The sequence below is a fragment of the Lissotriton helveticus genome, chromosome 5_1 (genome assembly GCF_964261635.1).
Source record: "Lissotriton helveticus chromosome 5_1, aLisHel1.1, whole genome shotgun sequence".
Lineage (NCBI taxonomy): Eukaryota > Metazoa > Chordata > Amphibia > Caudata > Salamandridae > Lissotriton > Lissotriton helveticus.
Genome location: NC_136065.1, coordinates 1,327,452,252 through 1,327,472,934, shown reverse-complemented (window position 1 = coordinate 1,327,472,934; position 20,683 = coordinate 1,327,452,252). Strand labels below are relative to the sequence as shown.

Sequence of the window (20,683 nt, the reverse complement as noted above, 5' to 3'; positions counted from 1 at the left end):
CGGGCAGTCGGGCCTATCTCGGAGGACATGTGTGAAGCATTTGCGCACGCACCCACCAACAGCAACATCCCAGGCCTCCCACAAAAGGAACTCCACACGAAGTATATATGAAAATAGTCTTTGTATTAGACAGGGCACATAGGAACATACACTTTACAAGGTGCTCAAGGCACGGCAGGGGTCACCAGGGAAAAGGTAGAGGGCAGGGCCAAGGGACCACTGCCAGGGATACGCATCTGATGGGACTGGCATTAGAACACCTATCTCCTGGGAGCTTCCTAGAACTAGCAGTAGAACTCACTCGGACCAGGGATCACATACATGAGACATCGGGTATTCAGGAGGGAGAGGACAAGGTACATAACACAACAGAGGCCCCCATCAGCAGGGCAACACATAATAATTCTCAGCATCACATTGATATTAGCCAGTAGCACCCCCTAGGCCAGGTGGCCTTCCTGGGGCGAGGGTGCCTTAGAGTCTCGATGTCCAGAGTGGGCTGCAAGGGGCCCGGGGCAAACCTAAACGTGGCAGCGGCCCACGAAGTGCTGGGCCGCTGAGGGGCTTGGATGTAGCCTTGCAGGCTCGGGGGAATAGGGACACATGGTGGAGCCTCCTCGGGGCTCGGGGATTATAGCTGGAGCCTCTCGGGCTCGGAAGACAGGGGCGCACATGGTGGAGCCTCTCGGGGCTCAGAGAGACAGGGGCGCACATGGTGGAGCCTCTCGGGGCTCAGCGAGAGAACTGTGGGCAGGCGGGGCCCCCCTCGGGGGACCCGGCATCAATGGTGGCCCCACGGGCCATGAGTGAGCCTCTCGGGGCTCAGAGAGACAAGCTGCGGGCAGGCGGGGCCCCCCCCCCTCGGGGACCCGGCATCACTGGGGGCCCTCCGGGCCTCGAGGCACAACAGGCGGGTTGTCGGAGGGGCGGGGCGAGCACCGGCAATGTGCCCGACGCCCCCTCCCCTCTGCTGCACTCACCGGGTCTGTTGCGCCGGTCTCCTTGGCTGCGCCCGCCTCCGTCGTGTGCTCCGGGGCTCTCTCTCTCTCGGGGGCCCCGGGGGGGAATCAGCAGCTTCACGGGGGTCGGGCAGGAGCGCGGAGTAGGCTCCCGCCGCTCCTGCTTCGTCGCTCTCCCTCGGCCGGCCTCTCTCCTTCCCTCGGGCCAGCAGCCAATCACGGCGCGGCCTGGGGGACCACGTGACAGGGGAATCCCGGGCCGGCGCCCAATACCAGCGCGGCCCGGGGATGACGTCACGAGGGTCCCGGGCGGCGGCGGTGAGCTCGGGGGGAAATCGACGAGGAGTAGGCTTCCTCGTAGGGCCCAAGGGCAGGACATGAAGCGAGGTAGGCACTCGCTGGGGTTGTAGACCCTCGGTAGCACGGGGCAGACGCTGGTCTGGTTAAATATAGCGCTCCCAGCGCGAGGGCATGAATGAAGCGCCCCAAGGCGCTAGGCCAGCAGGAGAGCGCTCCCGAGCACTAGGAGCATAGATGAAGCGCCCTAGGGCGCTAGGACCGCAGGGAAGCGGTCCCACGGGCAAGTGGCATGGAAAGCAGAATCCATAGGAGCTCCAGGGAGTCTGTAGTTCAGGAGCAGAGCAGGGCCCAGGGAGGCACGCCCTTCCCTGAGCCCCAAGCAGCAGCACGACCCAGGCAGGGTCTCAAGCAGGAAGAAAAAGAGAGAGAGAAAAGGGCCCACACTCCTTTTATACAGGAGCTCCCTTTGTCTCCAAAAGGGGCAGGCAGGGAGAGAACCAGCTGGAACTGGTTATAAGGAATTTCTTGGTACTGGCCAGGCCAGGGACACTGGACGCACCCCCGGGGGGTGGGGCCAGCCTGGTGGGGGAAGGCCCAGCCGGCTTCAGCCAATCGGGCGCCAGCACACCTACTGCACACACACACCAAGGTCTAGAAGGGGCCCTTCCCTTCTAGCCACATGCATGCCGCATACATCATCTTGTAGCATTCAACCTCACGAGCGCACACATACCAAACACGGCCCGGCACGCCCCACGCATCAGGAACTACCAGAGCCACATACATCCCCCATGCATTCCTATGGCGGCAGGTCTCTCTCACCACACACACACACTCAGAAGGGGAATCACCATCCCCCGGTCACATATAATAAGCACAAAACCTCAGGGGCGGACCTGCCAGACGGGCCAAGTCCAACACATGCCCCTCCCAGCCCAAACGCAGGGCAGACCAATCACTACCGTGATGGACTTCCCTGCGGCAGGGCGATAGGAAGTGGACGCGGCCCGCACTGCCGGACCAATAGAGATACCCAGATTAAAAAATAATAAAAGTTAAAACAAAAAAAAATAAAAAAAATGAAGACATAGGCCCAACCAGGCTACCCACCTGGTACTCCTTAGTTGTCCATGACTAGGACCAGGCCCTAAGCCATCCAGATACCACTGGTCCCTGCTAATCCGAAGTGGGGGGCGGTACCCCTGGCCCACAATAGCCATTCTCCACTCCCTTTCTCAGTGTAGCCACGACTACCACTGTTCCTTCCACCTAGGGTCCGCACCCTCAGGTTTGCCAGAGGTCACGGGCAAGAATGCCCCACCCTACCTCTACTTCTGAGGTTCCGCGTTCTCCCAGGAGAAACACCCTCAGAACACACTTTCCTACCAGTCTTGGAGCTTCCTCCCTCCACTGGTCTTCCACCTGGGAACTAACTTCACCGGATCATCTTGAAGACAAAACCGGCCAGGACACTGGCTACAGTCGCCCCGACGTCCAGATCCGGAAACACCGACTACTGGCTCCCCAACCGCGGGCAGTACCCTACCGGCCAGATGCCTGGCGCACCAGGACTTTTTACAAGAAAAAAATGGAATCTAACACTTCCTCTTCTCCCTCCGCAGGCAGGAGTTCCCTCTTGTACTAGGATGAGCCGTGGCAGCGCCAGCAGGTCTCAGTGCAACTCAACATAAATTCAGCCAGGGCGACACCTGACGCCTAAAACACAACAAGATGAGCCGCGGCAGCGCCAGCAGGTCTCAGTACAACTCAACATAAATTCAGCCAGGGCGACACCTGACGCCTAAAACACAACAAGATGAGCCGCGGCAGCGCCAGCAGGTCTCAGTACAACTCAACATAAATTCAGCCAGGGCGACACCTGACGCCTAAAACACAACAAGATGAGCCGCTGCAGCGCCAGCAGGTCTCAGTGTTCAGCTCTCCCCAAGGCAAGCCGCGGCAGCGCCAGCAGGTCTTCCTTGTCCGGGATACAACTCAACATAAATTCAGCCAGGGCGACACCTGACACCTAAAACACCACAAGATGAGCCGCGGCAGCGCCAGCAGGTCTCAGTACAACTCAACATAAATTCAGCCAGGGCGACACCTGACGCCTAAGACACAACCAGTGGGGTAAGGAGACCTGATGCATCCAATACATTCAGCGGGGTAAGGAAGGACAGGATTATCGTTGATTCAGCAAGCTCCCCATCCCAGAGAACTTACACTCCATTACTCAGCACACCTCAGCATTCATCCACACATCGTCCCCTAGACTGGTAAGACAGTTTTCTCCCGCCCCGATTCCTCAACCTGACCCTTGTGGCACAGGTACCATTACTCTAGGGGAGGGACAAGGACCATACACATTTGAACACAACTCCGCAGACACCACTGGATCCCACCCTTCTGGTGAATCCAGAAAACCATATTGTACCAGGGAGATGATTTACCCTCCCAAGCTAGGGGCAACTAACTAACAGTGTACACGCACACTTTTTCCCCAAAACAGACATTTAAGTAACCTTTAAAACTTTCCACAGAACAGGTATTTCTATTGATCATTAAACATTTCCATAGAACAGACATTTTTAGCAACCTGACCTGACCCCATGTGGTGCAGGTATCATTACTCCAGGGAAGGGACAGGGACCATACACATTGAACACAATTACGCTGCCACCACTGGATCCCACCCTTCTGGTGAATCCAGAAAACACATTGCACTAGGGGGTTGATCTACCCTCCCGGGCTAGGGTCACCTAACCAGAACACATTTTTCACAGAACGGACATTTAAGTAACCTCCTAAAAACAATAATCTCCTTTCTTTGCGACCATTTACAATACAGAGTTTTTGTAGGGAGGCCAGTTATCGTTGCGGTACTGCGCAAACACAAGTCCGGATCCAACCGCTAGCCACCAGTGTAGGAAATGGGACCCCCGGCCGGCCAGGGCTGGCGCCACAGCCAGTCAGAGACCGCCACTCCTATATAAAGTCGACCCCTGCTCGCCCTCTAGGTAACGCGGCGCGGGCAGTCGGGCCTATCTCGGAGGACATGTGTGAAGCATTTGCGCACGCACCCACCAACAGCAGCATCCCAGGCCTCCCACAAAAGGAACTCCACACGAAGTATATATGAAAATAGTCTTTGTATTAGACAGGGCACATAGGAACATACACTTTACAAGGTGCTCAAGGCACGGCAGGGGTCACCAGGGAAAAGGTACAGGGCAGGGCCAAGGGACCACTGCCAGGGATACGCATCTGATGGGACTGGCATTAGAACACCTATCTCCTGGGAGCTTCCTAGAACTAGCAGTAGAACTCACTCGGACCAGGGATCACATACATGAGACATCGGGTATTCAGGAGGGAAAGGACAAGGTACATAACACAACAGAGGCCCCCATCAGCAGGGCAACACATAATAATTCTCAGCATCACATTGATATTAGCCAGTAGCACCCCCTAGGCCAGGTGGCCTTCCTGGGGCGAGGGCGCCTTAGAGTCTCGATGTCCAGAGTGGGCTGCAAGGGGCCCGGGGCAAACCTAAACGTGGCAGCGGCCCACGAAGTGCTGGGCGGCTGAGGGGCTTGGATGTAGCCTTGCAGGCTCGGGGGAATAGGGACACATGGTGGAGCCTCCTCGGGGCTCGGGGATTATAGCTGGAGCCTCTCGGGCTCGGAAGACAGGGGCGCACATGGTGGAGCCTCTCGGGGCTCAGAGAGACAGGGGCGCACATGGTGGAGCCTCTCGGGGCTCAGCGAGAGAACTGTGGGCAGGCGGGGCCCCCCTCGGGGGACCCGGCATCAATGGTGGCCCCACGGGCCATGAGTGAGCCTCTCGGGGCTCAGAGAGACAAGCTGCGGGCAGGCGGGGCCCCCCCCCTCGGGGGACCCGGCATCACTGGGGGCCCTCCGGGCCTCAAGGCACAACAGGCGGGTTGTCGGAGGGGCGGGGCGAGCACCGGCAATGTGCCCGATGCCCCCTCCCCTCTGCTGCACTCACCGGGTCTGTTGCGCCGGTCTCCTTGGCTGCGCCCGCCTCAGTCGTGTGCTCCGGGGCTCTCTCTCTCTCGGGGGCCCCGGGGGGGGGGAATCAGCAGCTTCACGGGGGTCGGGCAGGAGCGCGGAGTAGGCTCCCGCCGCTCCTGCTTCGTCGCTCTCCCTCGGCCGGCCTCTCTCCTTCCCTCGGGCCAGCAGCCAATCACGGCGCGGCCTGGGGGACCACGTGACAGGGGAATCCCGGGCCGGCGCCCAATACCAGCGCGGCCCGGGGATGACGTCACGAGGGTCCCGGGCGGCGGCGGTGAGCTCGGGGGGAAATCGACGAAGAGTAGGCTTCCTCGTAGGGCCCAAGGGCAGGACATGAAGCGAGGTAGGCACTCGCTGGGGTTGTAGACCCTCGGTAGCACGGGGCAGACGCCGGTCTGGTTAAATATAGCGCTCCCAGCGCGAGGGCATGAATGAAGCGCCCCAAGGCGCTAGGCCAGCAGGAGAGCGCTCCCGAGCACTAGGAGCATAGATGAAGCGCCCTAGGGCGCTAGGACCGCAGGGAAGCGGTCCCACGGGCAAGTGGCATGGAAAGCAGAATCCATAGGAGCTCCAGGGAGTCTGTAGTTCAGGAGCAGAGCAGGGCCCAGGGAGGCACGCCCTTCCCTGAGCCCCAAGCAGCAGCACGACCCAGGCAGGGTCTCAAGCAGGAAGAAAAAGAGAGAGAGAAAAGGGCCCACACTCCTTTTATACAGGAGCTCCCTTTGTCTCCAAAAGGGGCAGGCAGGGAGAGAACCAGCTGGAACTGGTTATAAGGAATTTCTTGGTACTGGCCAGGCCAGGGACACTGGACGCACCCCCGGGGGGTGGGGCCAGCCTGGTGGGGGAAGGCCCAGCCGGCTTCAGCCAATCAGGCGCCAGCACACCTACTGCACACACACACCAAGGTCTAGAAGGGGCCCTTCCCTTCTAGCCACATGCATGCCGCATACATCATCTTGTAGCATTCAACCTCACGAGCGCACACATACCAAACACGGCCCGGCACGCCCCACGCATCAGGAACTACCAGAGCCACATACATCCCCCATGCATTCCTATGGCGGCAGGTCTCTCTCACCACACACACACTCAGAAGGGGAATCACCATCCCCCGGTCACATATAATAAGCACAAAACCTCAGGGGCGGACCTGCCAGACGGGCCAAGTCCAACAATCTGGATTTCCACGGACCTGCTCATGGTGGTGTGCGCGTGGCAGCCTACCACACAGCGTGCTGAGGAATACCACATGCCTGCACCATGACTGTGGTAGGGAATATCGAAGCCTTGCAGGACAATGTTTCATACCAACCGTCTCTGTCTACAAGCAGGCATCAGGCCGAACAGGGCTCTTTCATTTAGGCGAGGGGCACTCTTATAAGATGCATCGGAGTGTCGGATAACCTTAACTACTCACCCTGACACTTGAGGCACTGTATTGGTGGACCACAGACTCTCATGGACCTCCTCACTTTTCCTGCCCGCCATTTTGCTGCTGCTCTCGGACGTTTTTCTCTTGTCCCCGGCTTGACTTCTTGCCCATTCCTTCGTCTTTTACCCTTTTCCCTCGTTTCCCCCTTGATGTTCCTCAAATGTTTCCTCCCTTTTATGCATTGCCTTCTCTCCCTACCCTTGATTCCCTCCCACCCTACCATGGTGTTGTGACTTCGTCCCCTCTACAACCCCACTTAAGGGAACTCTGCCTGAGGATCTCTACTATGTGTGCTTATTTTTGTTTATAGGGATAACTCTTATCACTAGTATTTGCAGTAGATCTTTGTACCATCTACCGTTCCTACGTGACCCTTGAGTATATCCAGTCATATCCCTTCCCTATGTATATAGAGATAACTCTAATCACTAGTATATGCAGTAGACCGGTGTGCTCTCTTCCATTTCTAAGTGACTCTTAGAGTATATCCATGTGTATCCCTTCCCTATGTATATAGAGATAACTCTAATCACCAGTATATGCAGTAGACCGTTGTGCTCTCTTCCATTTCTATGTGACTCTTAGAGTATATCCATGTGTATCCCCTCCCTATGTATATAGAGATAACTCTAATCAAGAGTATATGCAGTAGACCGCTGTGCTCTCTTCCATTTCTATGTGACTCCTAGAGTATATCCATGTCTATCCCTTCCCTATGTATATAGAGTAATCACTAGTATATGCAGTAGACCTTTATACCATCTTAGAGTATATCAACGTGTATCGCCTCCTTGTGTGACTTTACATCTTGTACATTTGCAATTTTTTTCCGTGTGTATCCTTTTTGTAACGCATGTAATCCTAAGTCCTTATGTTTCTCAACTGGTGCTTATGTAAAGCGCTCTAACACCTTCGGGTAAAGTTATACAAAATCGCATAAATAAATAAATCAGCTGCCCAGAGACTGCTAGGTGAGGCTTAGCGACCACCCCTCCGACACTGCGATTTGAAACTAATGCTGTGTGTTTTGGGTTTGTGTTCCCTCGGGCTCTCTGCTGTGCGTGGAAGTTGCTTTGCTATGGCCCGGCCCGCCACCACTGGTTTCGTTTTAGTCAGTGCACGCGCATCACGTGGTTAAAGGCAGCAGTTGCTCCCTGGCATGAGCCGGTTGCTCTGGGAAATGTTTCAACCACGCCGTGACGCCGGGTTAGTGGGTGCAAGTTGTCAAGACAGCGAGCCGGGCTACTTGGGGACACGGAGAGAGGGATCTTTGGACTGTGGATTCTGACGTAAGGTAAGATAAGCCCGGACCGGCACAGTGCGGTCAGAGCGGGCACTAATATACCGGGAGTGACCGGGCAGAGTACCAAAGGAGCGGGCCGGGCAGAGCTGGCGATAGTACACCAGGACTGGTGATGACAGTCTGTCTGACTACTTTGAAAACAGAAAGCCAAAGAACGGCGACTCTGGTGTCCCCCAATTGGCAGAGAAGTTCGTGGCTGCAGGGGAATGAGGAAGTGCAGAGGGAGGGGTGTCTGGGCCATTGTCAGGAGTTGGGTAAGCTGCAGTAGGCCCTGGTTCGAGCTCCCTGGCCCTAAGGTGTGCACAGAAACCGCAGTAGCTTCTGAGGTAATGGTTCATTACTGAAAAAACAAATAGTGCCTCTTATGTGTGAAGGCACGCTGCATTAAGCCCCAGTGAAGACATTGTTAAGGCATTGTCATTTACACCACAACATCACTCGGGGACACGACCCACTTCACCTTTCCACCGACTCAATTGCAATAACTTTTATTTAAGTATTAATTATTAAAAATATTAACAGCCATTATTATTGTTAATATCAATAAATCTAAGTCACGTAAGTACAACACATATTGCGTTACAAATGCTATAGGTGTCACATTTTCAAAAGTTATAACTATTGGCATTGTCATACACAATGCCAATAACTCAAACTTTAATGCTGCGAGACCTATTGCATTGTAAATGCTTGTTTAAATGAGGCCATGAAAGAGTTCAGACTTGTTTCAGAGGTTAGAACATTCCAGATCCTGGAAGCCATTCCAGAGAAGGACCGATTGTAAGTTTTCTTTTTGGCAAATTGTTGTGGTCTCAGTCGAAGATTCCTGGTGCTTCTGGAGGCTCTATTACCAGAGGTGAGAACCCGTTTCTGAGCCAGGTAGTATGGGGTTTTATTATGTGAGTGTAATACAAGTGATTTTTAGATGAATTGTAGCCTCGAACGGTAGCCAGTTGAGGGCTCTAAGGTCTGGAGAGATGTGAGTTTCTTTTTGAACCAGTGATGAGTCTCGCAGCTGAGTTGATAAAGGCTCTAAGTGGCGCTGCCGTTGATCGGGTTTCAGTCTTCTCAGGGTGTTTGTGGAAATGTGCTCCTTTTGTGGCGGCGCTGATATGTTTCTGCATCTTTAGGTCTCTGTCCAGTGTCACACCCAGCAATTTCGCTGATTCTACGAGAGGTTGCCCATTGAGTGCTGTTAGGTGCTTCATCTAATCATGGATGATGTGAGATTTATTGAGGGGAGGCGAGTAGGAGGAATTCCGTTTTGAGGGAGTTCATATTTTGAGTTAATAATAATAATAATAAGGGAAATTTATAAAGCGCCTGGTTACGCGCGGCGGCGTGTCCCCGCGCTATGGTGAGTGGTGGTGGCAGAGTCACCCTAACCGGCAGCGGACCCAGCCTACCGGGTGTACAGATATGTTTTAAGTTTCTTCCTGAATTTGGGCTCCGAGAGCTCCAGACGCAGTGCCCCCACAGCCGGTCGCTCCTCCCCACTGCTCTGCCGCCTGCCTGCTTGCCGCTGCCTGCCTACCGCTGTGTGTGGTGAGTGAGTCGCTGCCTCTGCCTACAGCCTGCCTGCCTCGCAGGAACCACCGGACGCTCTCTGCTTGCCGCCGCTGCCCCCTCCTCACCCGCTGACCGTCGCCGCTGACCCGGTCACTTGACCCCCGTTCTCGCGCCGCCGCCCCAGTCTCCTCCTCCGCCTCCAGTCCCGCCTCCCCTCCCTGCCCATTGGCCACCCCGCCTGACCCTCCCTCCCGGCTCCTTATTTAAAAGGACTGTGGCGGACTGGTCAGTGTGACCCCCTGTGCCCCCACAGCCGGTCGCTCCTCCCCACTGCTCTGCCGCCTGCCTGCTTGCCGCTGCCTGCCTACCGCTGTGTGTGGTGAGTAAGTCGCTGCCTCTGCCTACAGCCTGCCTGCCTCGCAGGAACCACCGGACGCTCTCTGCTTGCCGCCGCTGCCCCCTCCTCACCCGCTGACCGCCGCCGCTGACCCGGTCACTTGACCCCCGTTCTCCCGCCGCCGCCCCAGTCTCCTCCTCCGCCTCCAGTCCCGCCTCCCCTCCCTGCCCATTGGTCACCCCGCCTGACCCTCCCTCCCGGCTCCTTATTTAAAAGGACTGTGGCGGACTGGTCAGTGTGACCCCCTGTGCCCCCACAGCCGGTCGCTCCTCCCCACTGCTCTGCCGCCTGCCTGCTTGCCGCTGCCTGCCTACCGCTGTGTGTGGTGAGTGAGTCGCTGCCTCTGCCTACAGCCTGCCTGCCTCGCAGGAACCACCTGACGCTCTCTGCTTGCCGCCGCTGCCCCCTCCTCACCCGCTGACCGCCGCCGCTGACCCGGTCACTTGACCCCCGTTCTCCCGCCGCCGCCCCAGTCTCCTCCTCCGCCTCCAGTCCCGCCTCCCCTCCCTGCCCATTGGCCACCCCGCCTGACCCTCCCTCCCGGCTCCTTATTTATGACGCCCCCTCAGCGACCGCGCAGCGGACGCGCGCAGCGGGAGCACCGATTGAGCGCCGAAGGTGCGCCAAAGGTAAGCCCGTCTGCGCCCGTCCGCGCCTGGACCGCGCCCAGTGCCAGGACCCCTGGCCCCCACCGACGGAAGACGACCCGACGAACCTACAACGCCGCCGAACTCATCGCACTCAACACCGGCGCCATCCCGGGGTGCCACCGAGCCACCCCGAAGCACACCCACGGACCCTTCAGCTGCCACGCCTGCAAGTTCTCCTGCATCCGGACCTACCCTGCACCAGCCAAGCCGAACATCAGCAGCAACCACCTCAAGTGCATCCTGCTCAACACCCGCTCCGTCCACAGACACGCCATCGAACTCTGGAACCTTCTCGACACCACAGCCCCTGACATCGCCTTCCTCACGGAGACCTGGATGAACGCCTCCTCAGCGCCCGACATCGCCATCCCAGAGGGCTACAAGATCACCCGGAGGGACCGCACCGCCAACCAGACGGGAGGAGGCATCGCCATCATCCACAGAGACACCATCCGCATCACGACCAACACCGACGACACCCTGACCACCGCCGAACACCTGCACTTCCAGATCCACACCGACCCGAAGACCACCCTCAGAGGCACCCTGATCTACCGACCCCCGGGACCACGCACACGATTCAGCGAGGACATCGCCGACTTCATCAGCCCGCATGCCCTCCCCTCCGCCGACTACATCCTCCTGGGGGACCTCAACTTCCACCTGGAGAACAACAGCGACCGTAACACCATCACCCTGCTCGACAACCTCGCCAACCTCGGACTCAAGCAGCTGGTGTCCACCCCCACCCACCTCGCCGGACACACACTCGACGCCATCTTCTCATCCAGCAAAGACATCGCCTTCAGCCACGCAACAGAACTCCACTGGACGGACCACAGCTGCGTCCACTTCACCTTCAAAAGAACGACGATCCACCACCACCAGCAACGGGTTGCCCGAAGAAGCTGGAACAAGATCACAGCCGACCAGCTCACCGCCTCCCTGAGCCAGCACCCTCCTGCCGGCTCAGCGAACCCCAGCCAGGCCGCCGACAACCTCACGAAGTGGATCAGCAACTGCGCGGACGAACTCGCCCCGCTGAGGACCCCGCCCAGCAGACCCGGCAGCAGAAAATCCCCATGGTTCACCGACGAACTCAAGAGCTCCAAGAAGAACTGCCGAGCCCTCTAGAAAGCTTGGCGAAGGGAACCAACAATGGACAACATGAACACCCTCAAGCTCGCCACCCGGAAACACCACCAACTGATCCGCGCCACCAAGAAAAATGCATACAAGGACCGGCTGGACAACAACGCACACAACTGCAAGGAACTCTTCAACATCGTGAAGGAGCTCTCCAGCCCTAACGCCGGAAACAACGACATCACCCCGTCGCAAGACCTCTGCAACCCCCTCGCCTCCTACTTCCACAACAAGATCGCGGACATACACAACAGCTTCAGCATCCAACCGACGCACGCCACAACCGCAGCAACGCCACCCACCACCACCCTCCGCGCCTGGACTCCGATCAGCACCGAAGACACCGTCCGCACAATGAACTCCGTCCACTCCGGATCTCCGACCGACCCCTTCCCTCACCACGTCTTCAACAAGGCCGACGTTGTCATCGCACCCCACCTGCGGGACATTATCAACACCTCCTTCGACACCGCCACCTTCCCGGAGAGATGGAAGCACGCAGAACTCAGCGCTCTACTCAAGAAACCTACAGCGGACCCCACCGAACTCAAGAATTACCGTCCCATCTCGCTCCTCCCGTTCCCGGCCAAAGTCATCGAAAAGACCGTCAACAAACAGCTGGCCGCCTTCCTCGAGATGAATGGATCCCTCGACCCCTCACAGTCTGGCTTCCGAGCCAACCACAGCACCGAGACCGCCCTCATCGCTGCCACCGATGACATCCGAGCCATGATGGACAACGGAGAAACAGCGGCCCTTATCCTCCTGGACCTCTCCGCGGCATTCGACACTGTCTGCCACCGCACCCTAGTGCAGCGCCTCGGCAACATCGGAATCCAGGAGAAGGCACTGGAATGGATCACCTCCTTCCTCGACGGAAGAACACAGAGAGTCCGCCTACCACCGTACAAGTCAGAGGCCACCGAAGTCATCTGCGGCGTCCCTCAAGGATCCTCGTTGAGTCCCACCCTCTTCAACGTCTACATGAGCCCCCTCGCGGCCATCGCACGCCAACACAACCTCAACATAATCTCCTACGCCGACGACACCCAGCTAATCCTCTCCCTGACCAACGACCCCGCCGCCGCCAGAGCCGACCTACACGAAGGGATGAGAGATGTAGCCGAGTGGATGACGACCAGCCGCCTGAAACTGAACTCAGACAAGACGGAGGTCCTCATCCTGGGCTCCTCGCCCTCCGCCTGGGACGACTCCTGGTGGCCCCGGGCACCGCACCCAAACCGACGGACCACGCACGGAACCTGGGCTTCATCCTGGACTCTTCCCTCTCCATGACCAGACAAGTCAACGCCGTCTCCTCGTCGTGTTTCAACATCCTGCGCATGCTACGGAAGATCTTCTGGTGGATCCCCACCGAGACCAGGAAGACTGTCACCCAGGCCCTCGTCACCAGCCGACTGGACTACGGCAACGCCCTCTACGCCGGAACCACCGCCAAGCTCCAGAAGAGACTCCAGCGGATCCAGAACGCCTCAGCCAGACTCATCCTCGACATCCCACGAAACAGCCACATTTCCGGACATCTGAGAGACCTGCACTGGCTCCCCGTCAACAAAAGAATCACCTTCCGCCTCCTCACCCACGCACACAAAGCCCTACACGACCAAGGCCCGAGCTACCTCAACAACCGAATCAACTTCTACGCTCCCAAGCGCCACCTCAGATCAACCAGCCACGCCCTCGCCGCCGTCCCCCGCATCCGAAGAGCGACAACAGGAGGAAGGTCCTTCTCCTACCTGGCCGCCAAGACCTGGAACTCCCTCCCAACCGACCTGCACCTGACCCAAGACCACCTCTCCTTCAGGAAGAAGCTCAAGACCTGGCTGTTCGAGCAGTAACGGCACTCCCCCCCCCCACCCCCCCCCTAGCGCCTTGAGACCCTACGGGTGAGTAGTGCGCTCTATAAATGCCTTGATTGATTGATTCCTTTGGCAGACCATTCCAGTTCTTGGCAACCAAGTACCTGAAGGACCTACCCCAATACGTGCTTTTTTCACTTTGGGGACCTTCAGTAGCCCTGAGCCAGAGGAGCGCAGGGCGCGCGGAGGCTCATACCGAGTAACCAGGTCCTGTAACGGTGAAGGTGCCTTCCCGCACAAAATGTGGTGGCATGTGCAAAGAGCCTTAAGAGCCTGTGTTGATTTCTTTGTCATGCTGTACCACATTAAGTGCTTCAAAGAGGTTGAAGATGGTGTTTTGTTTTTGTCATACTGGAATTGTCTGAGAGGTTGAAGTCACCATTGATAGTGGTATGGGCATGTTGGATTGATGAGATTCCGAGGAAGTCTGAGAATTTGTATCTGAAGTCTTCGTCTGTGCAGGAGGCCTGTAGATTAGTGGGAGGCTGTGGACAAAGTAGCAGAGAGTGGGAAATGGCATGTGAGGAGCTTCATGTAGTTTAGTTTTGCTTACAGTAGTACCAGGAGAATGTATGAAGGATGCAGAGTCCTCTATGCTTATTGGCACGGTCTGCAACTAGCAGCGGTATCCTGTCCAGGGCTTGCGAGGAAGTGGGGTTGAGAAATTTGATGAAGATTGTGCTAAGATCGTAATGTCTGAAGCATGGGTACTGCAGAGTGCACTGATGAGCATGAGATGTAGTGTGGGATTTTTAGTTTGAGGGTATTCGATGTTTAATGAGCGTGTATGATGAGTCTGTTATGCGGATGCTGTGTAAGTCTTTCCAAGGGCTAGGTGTGATTGCTTGGATTAGCAGTGTGGTGTGCTGGGTAAGGCATATGAGGCTCTCTTACCTTGCTGGTTGCAGTGGAGAAAGAGTAGAGCACAAAGTTTGTCAGAACGGTAACCGAATTTAAAGTACCGAAATGAGTAACATGTCTGAATAACAAGCTTCTAATTTCAAGTGTTATTTTTATTAAAGAAATAGTTGGTGGTGCGGATACTCCATACGAAAAAGGAATTTTCAGCCTGGAATTGGTCATCCCGGAGAGGTAAATGTTGCACATGAACACAGCAGCAGGAAGTATGAGTAGGAATTAGTTGACCTAATTCTGGTATCAACTTTCCACAATGCTTCTGACTTATAAGCATATTTTCCTGGATATTGCAAGTGGATTAGCACATTTTGTGGCATACAACTGCATTTTTTCAGAAATGTAGTTTATTCGAATTGATTCGTTTTTAACATTTGAAAAATACCAACTGTTCCAACAGGATGTATTTTGATTTTAAATGAGCATGTTTAAACTAAAACATTGGTTGATCTTGCTACACAACACTTTGTGGCAATATTCCTAGGCCAAGCCTACACTGACATGAGCATAGCCAAGACATGAATTTATCACCACCTTACTTTTGGAAAATTGAATGGTAATTTTAAAAAGGCACACATTGGTAAAATTCTTGCAGTTTGTTATTTTGCATGTGTTTAAAAAAATCTATATATATTATGTTAGCGTAACATCTTCTACAATTTACCCCACCTTTTTGATATTTTTAAAAATGTGAAGTGTCTAGGAATTTTTATTTAAAAATGGGAAATTGAAACTAACGTTGGAAATAACAGCAAATATCAACGTGAATTGCCTTTGTAGTGAAATGGGTGCCATGGACAATCAATACTTAATAAAGATTGCCATGATCTTTTAGGGGCTGCATCAGGTTGCAGCTCACCCTTCAGCAAAATCTGTCATGAGTTTGTGAATAAGTGGTGTATATCAACATACATGCAACTTGTTAACATGTTTTTGCAAATGTAGACTAATAAATATTTGCATATTTTCAAGAGAATTAGAGCAACTACCAAAATATTTTCTTTGCATATGCTCAGCAGAGTACTGGGGCGCACACAATGCTGGCCGTCATTCTGTTAGTCTTAAACCTTTACTAGAATACTGATCTCTTGCAATATCATCTTGAGTGGACAGGAATTATAGCAATTATTTTTCCTCCGGAAGTCATTGTTCTTAATAACTTTTTCGTGTTTTGCAGATATCCATTTGAACCCCCGAAAATCCGTTTTTTGACTCCCATCTATCATCCCAACATTGATACTGCAGGAAGGATTTGTCTGGACATTCTCAAACTACCACCAAAGGTATGAATGATGCACAGCTTTAGGGGTGGCTTTTAGTAAAGGCTCTTAAGAGACCACTGTTTCACTGCATGTTTTCGACAAACACATACATGATGACTTGTATCTAGGACAAGTAGCAGCCATTTATTTCTCTGTGCTTTATTTGTTTTATACACAGGGTTCAGAATGAAACCATATCTTCTTCTAGTGCTTTTTTGGCCTTTTTATATTGCCAAGTGTGGAATCCCAAGTTACTTCAAAGCCAGCTATTCTGGTCATTTAGCGTGTATTATGTTACAGCATGCTTGAGTGAAACTCATAAAAAAACTTGTTATTTGTTTGCTTCTGTAAATTAAAACTCAGCAGATGGAGAAGCAGGCAGGAGTGATCCTTATTCCTCCTTTTCACATTACATTTTTGAAGTACCACCTTGTGAAGCCATTTGTGGTTCACAAACCTGTACATTGCCTCCTTGACTCCAATGAGATAGATAGTCTTTCTTCTAGAAATGCTTTTTTTGTAACTGCTTTCTCCTTTCCAAAGGGGGCCTGGAGACCTTCTTTGAACATATCCACCGTCCTCACGTCTATACAGCTGCTGATGGCAGAACCCAACCCTGATGATCCCCTCATGGCTGATATTGTAAGCTCTAGTTCTTCAATGTTAAATGTTGTTACGTGAAATGTGCAACTCAGTCACATCAACAATTATACATATGGAGTAATAGTTCAAATTATTTGCATGGTCTTTTCACGCTGTTCATATTAAACTATTCACAAAACGAATGGAGTGAATAGGAATGGAGGTCTTTTACTGAGAAGAATGAACAGGGTGGATTGTTGAGACGTTGGTGAGACTATTTTATATGTTTGAGTGTGTAGGGCAATAGAGATGATCTGGATCATAAGTAACTCTGCCACCTACATCTTAGGACCTCTATGTTCCTTTCCAACCACTAGCCCCACAGCATCTTATTGACGTTTGGTCGGAGGGTACACTATTCATTTTTATTGTTAAGGAAAAAAGGTGAGTGAAGTATCCCTGAGGAAAATGGGGAAGTACAAGAGGAACAGGTGGCTCAGTCTTGTTACCTACTTCGCTACTGTAAAGTCATGGTTTTAGAAATCCAGTTGATATTCTTGGCGTTGTCTTCTCTAGACTTTGCCATCTCCTTCTTTGTGATGGTTGTTCTAGATTCTGAAGACCATATTTCTCCTAATGGGACTTCCTTGTTGCCAGAACTGTTGGCAAAGCCCTGTATGTATAATTTCCAGAATTGTAAGAGGTTGTCTCTTGCATGCTGGAGACCCTTATGGTCAATGTTTAAGGTGTGCAAGTTTGCATTGTAACTGTACCACATATCATATCCAATGTTGGAGGCCTAGGGATCACACTACCGCATGCAAGTATAAGTGTGTTTTAATCCACTCAAAATAATGGTACAGAAGATGTTGGATTTTGATGTTTTTAATTAGACTGGTGGGTCATTACAAAGAGCACGAAACTAAATGGATGATTATTTTAAGAAGCTAAGAAAGAAGTTTCACCTGATAACCACGTACGTATCCGTGGTATTTGTTCCCACTGATGGTTTTCACCGATGTATAACTTGGCATATTTCTTCTGGTTTAGAAATTGGGGTTTCCTTTTAAAAGATTCTGGGAGATATTCCTCTCTTTGAAGAGTCTTGTACATGTTACACAGCCACAAAGATTAACCAGTGGGCCTAAGTTGGCTGGACGTTTCCTTGTGGTATATCGCTTTACAAGTTAATGGGGCACAGGTCTTGGACTTCTTATGTTGGGAGCAGTGAAGAATGTATTTTTCTAAGTCTAGAGATATAATGTGTTATACACTGGCCAAAGTAAAATTAGTATGACATAGAGGTTGAAAGTTCCCAGCAAACTAAGGCATCACAGTAGAGGATACACAGTGTAGAGAGAAGAATGTCCTAGTATTGTATGATTCCACCTCCCCAAACACCTCTCAAGGCAAACACTAATGCCTACACAGTTTACAAGAAATGAGGATGAAATGTGTTATACCTTAGATCTAATGTGTCAATAGGATTGCCAATATGGAGGCATCTTTGTAGACTATTTCAATTGCACCCAAGTCACTCCACTACTCAAGATGTCCACCCTCACTGCTCAAATGCAGCTTTTAACCAGACTGGATCACTGTGAATGGATACAATAACTGGAACTGAAGATCATCATGAAGTGCACGATTTGTCTTCCCTGCCAGTCTCTCATGGACCCAACAATTGTTTTGATCACTCTTTAGCAGTCTAAGCAACATTGTTCACCAACTGCAAGAGGTAAACACTGGATAATTGAAATTACCCTGGTATTCATCCTCTACCTTCCTGAATCACCATTGACCTTGTGCATGGTTACCATCCCCATATTTTTCAACATATAAGTGGAACTATTTGCCAAAGATTATTCTTACGCTTGACTAAGCCAATTCATTCTTAAAACTCAAGGCATGTCTACAAAAGACAGTAACTGAATTTCTGTCCACTTATTAAAATTAAGCCTGTGCTATGAAACAAATAGAAACTTTGACCTATTGCATTACCTGCATTGTGGTAAATAGCTTCGTTGTGTTTCAGTGAGAACATCCACAGGATGGTAAATGTTTTCAACACTGATATTTTTATGCTTCACCTCTTAAAAATTCCAATCCCCCAATCTTTCTCTGATCATTAGCCAATTCCAGATCCTCTGCAGAATATTATTTAGAAACTCCTGCTCCATTTTCTTTCAAAAGTCAAATAAAGTAGTGTTTGAAAAACGTTCAGTGCTGCAGAATCAGAAGGAGCTGATATGCCTGCCCATTTAAAATAAAAACAACGCTGACTTTCCTTGAGGAACACACTTCAAAGTTCTTTGCTGGTCCAAAAGAGTAATAGGTATCCACCATCGTGCACCACCATCTCAATATCTAATTTAAATCATACTGCTAAAAACTCCCAGGACACTGTGCTGAACACACTTGTTGCAGATGTTTTAATACCAGATCAAACAAAATCCAATTACTTAATCTCACTAGCAGCAGGCCTCTCCTAGCCAGACCTGTCAACACCTTTGCTTCACAGTTTCAGATTTTTTTTAATCTCTAGCATATGTTGATACTACCATGTCCACTGGCTTTTCTGTGTTTGTCTTGGCATGGAGCCCATCACAACACGAAATACCTGGGGGTCAAAATCATAAGTCAAACAGAAAGGATCACAACACCGAAATTACACCAATAACACCCGTGAGGACATTTTGTGTGTTAAGGATGCCGGCCAAGTCAAGGCTCAAGAGCATATGGAGAAAATGATTCCCATCAGAAGCCACACTGTACCGCCCTCTTTCTCATCATTTGGGTTCTCCTTACCCAGGAGACAAAAACGGCTGGTCAGATGTTACCGTAGCCGATAAATGTGACAAGGGGGAGGTATATTGTGCTGAAATTAAGGAGGCTCCTGAATAAAGCAGTGTATAGTGATAATAGTGAGAAGTGAAAGGTAATCGTAAAATTAGGTGAATTGGGTAGAGAAACAGAATTTATTAGTATCTCCCAATCCCTAAGGTTTAAAAAGCAAGTGTAAGTGCGGGTTTGAAATAATAACCGTACTTAATAGTGGTCAACATGTTTCTGCATGTAAGTGGAACAAAGTTTCCAATGCATTCGTCAGGACCTATTGGTGGTAAACACTACTGCTTATAATAAATAATGAAAAAAATATCACCTGAATGTCCCAGGTGTGTACTCAACCATGTACTGTTATTGCGTTGCATCACACGGTATTGGATCCAAACAGAAAGACAAAGACACAAAAACAGAAAAACATGAATAAATCATATTCTCAGGGGTTTTTTTGCAATACAAACCCCGTATGATGGAGACCCATTCACAACTATTCGGACGTCACGTTCCAAATTTCACTCACCCATAGATGTTGGTTGAGAGGCTTCACCCCACCTGGCTGCAGCTCAGGTTGAAGGAGCACCGCTCTAAAAGTAATGTTATTTTGCTTTTAGAGTTGATTACACAAGAATATAAAAGAATTTAAAAAGGTTTAGGCAGAGGTCAGATGTGGCTGTTGTCACTCCTTCACTATTTTCCATGGGCGCCCCACCACCACAATCACCCAGCGATCGTATCAGAGTGGAATATTCCACCGAAGTACCCATGCAGAATCAAATGGCAGATTGCAAATCTGATAGCAATGCGGCGAGCGAGTATGCTCTCAAGGTTAGGCAATGCTGTTTTAATTTATAGCGCGTGTCATTCAAGCGCGTATTGTGCATCTAGCTGGACACGCGTTTTTGAATGCAAAACGCGCTGACAGGTCAAAACAGGCCGCCCGCCGCCCGCGATGCACTGAGCGAAGCCATTACCGCTCCCTAGCATACGCGGGTGTGTGAACAACAGATGGATGCGTGCTAGCAGGCAAAGCGGCCGCCTACCTTTCCGTCGGTGTCTCCGGGCAGTCGTCTGTACTGTCTGGGGGGGCACCGGCGAGCAGCAAGAACAGATGTTTGTATCCTTGGATTCTGCTGAGGCGCATCACGTGATGAGAGAACAGTCACGTGATGCAGGGCATGATGGAACATGTAGTTCAAACTGTGCTTTCACAAATATTATGATAAATACAAGTATAAATGTCCAGATAATTAACAGGACGTGATATGTATTATAGTATTAATCATAAAAATCACCAAGGCCTCCAATACAAGAAGATATTTGGAAGTGATTATAAATAAAATTTATTTGTTAAGCACAGGGAACTGTAGAGAGGTCTGGATAGAACCCTGGTCTATCTAATAGTGTAAGGTTCATTAGAAGTGATACTATTGGTCATTATAAGGATTAGAGAGAACTCCAGGGAATTGG

General features: G+C 51.8%; 1 protein-coding gene across 2 annotated transcripts in view; it reads left to right on the top strand.

The window, feature by feature from the left end:
* UBE2T (ubiquitin conjugating enzyme E2 T) overlaps nt 1-20,683 on the top strand; it is a 130,997-nt gene that overhangs the window by 45,841 nt on the left and 64,473 nt on the right. For both annotated transcript variants that reach the window (XM_078644171.1, XM_078644170.1), the window contains exons 3-5: nt 14,636-14,705; nt 15,706-15,811; nt 16,334-16,432. In XM_078644171.1, the coding sequence (XP_078500297.1) occupies nt 14,636-14,705; nt 15,706-15,811; nt 16,334-16,432 (275 nt within the window). The remainder of the gene's footprint in view (nt 1-14,635; nt 14,706-15,705; nt 15,812-16,333; nt 16,433-20,683) is intronic.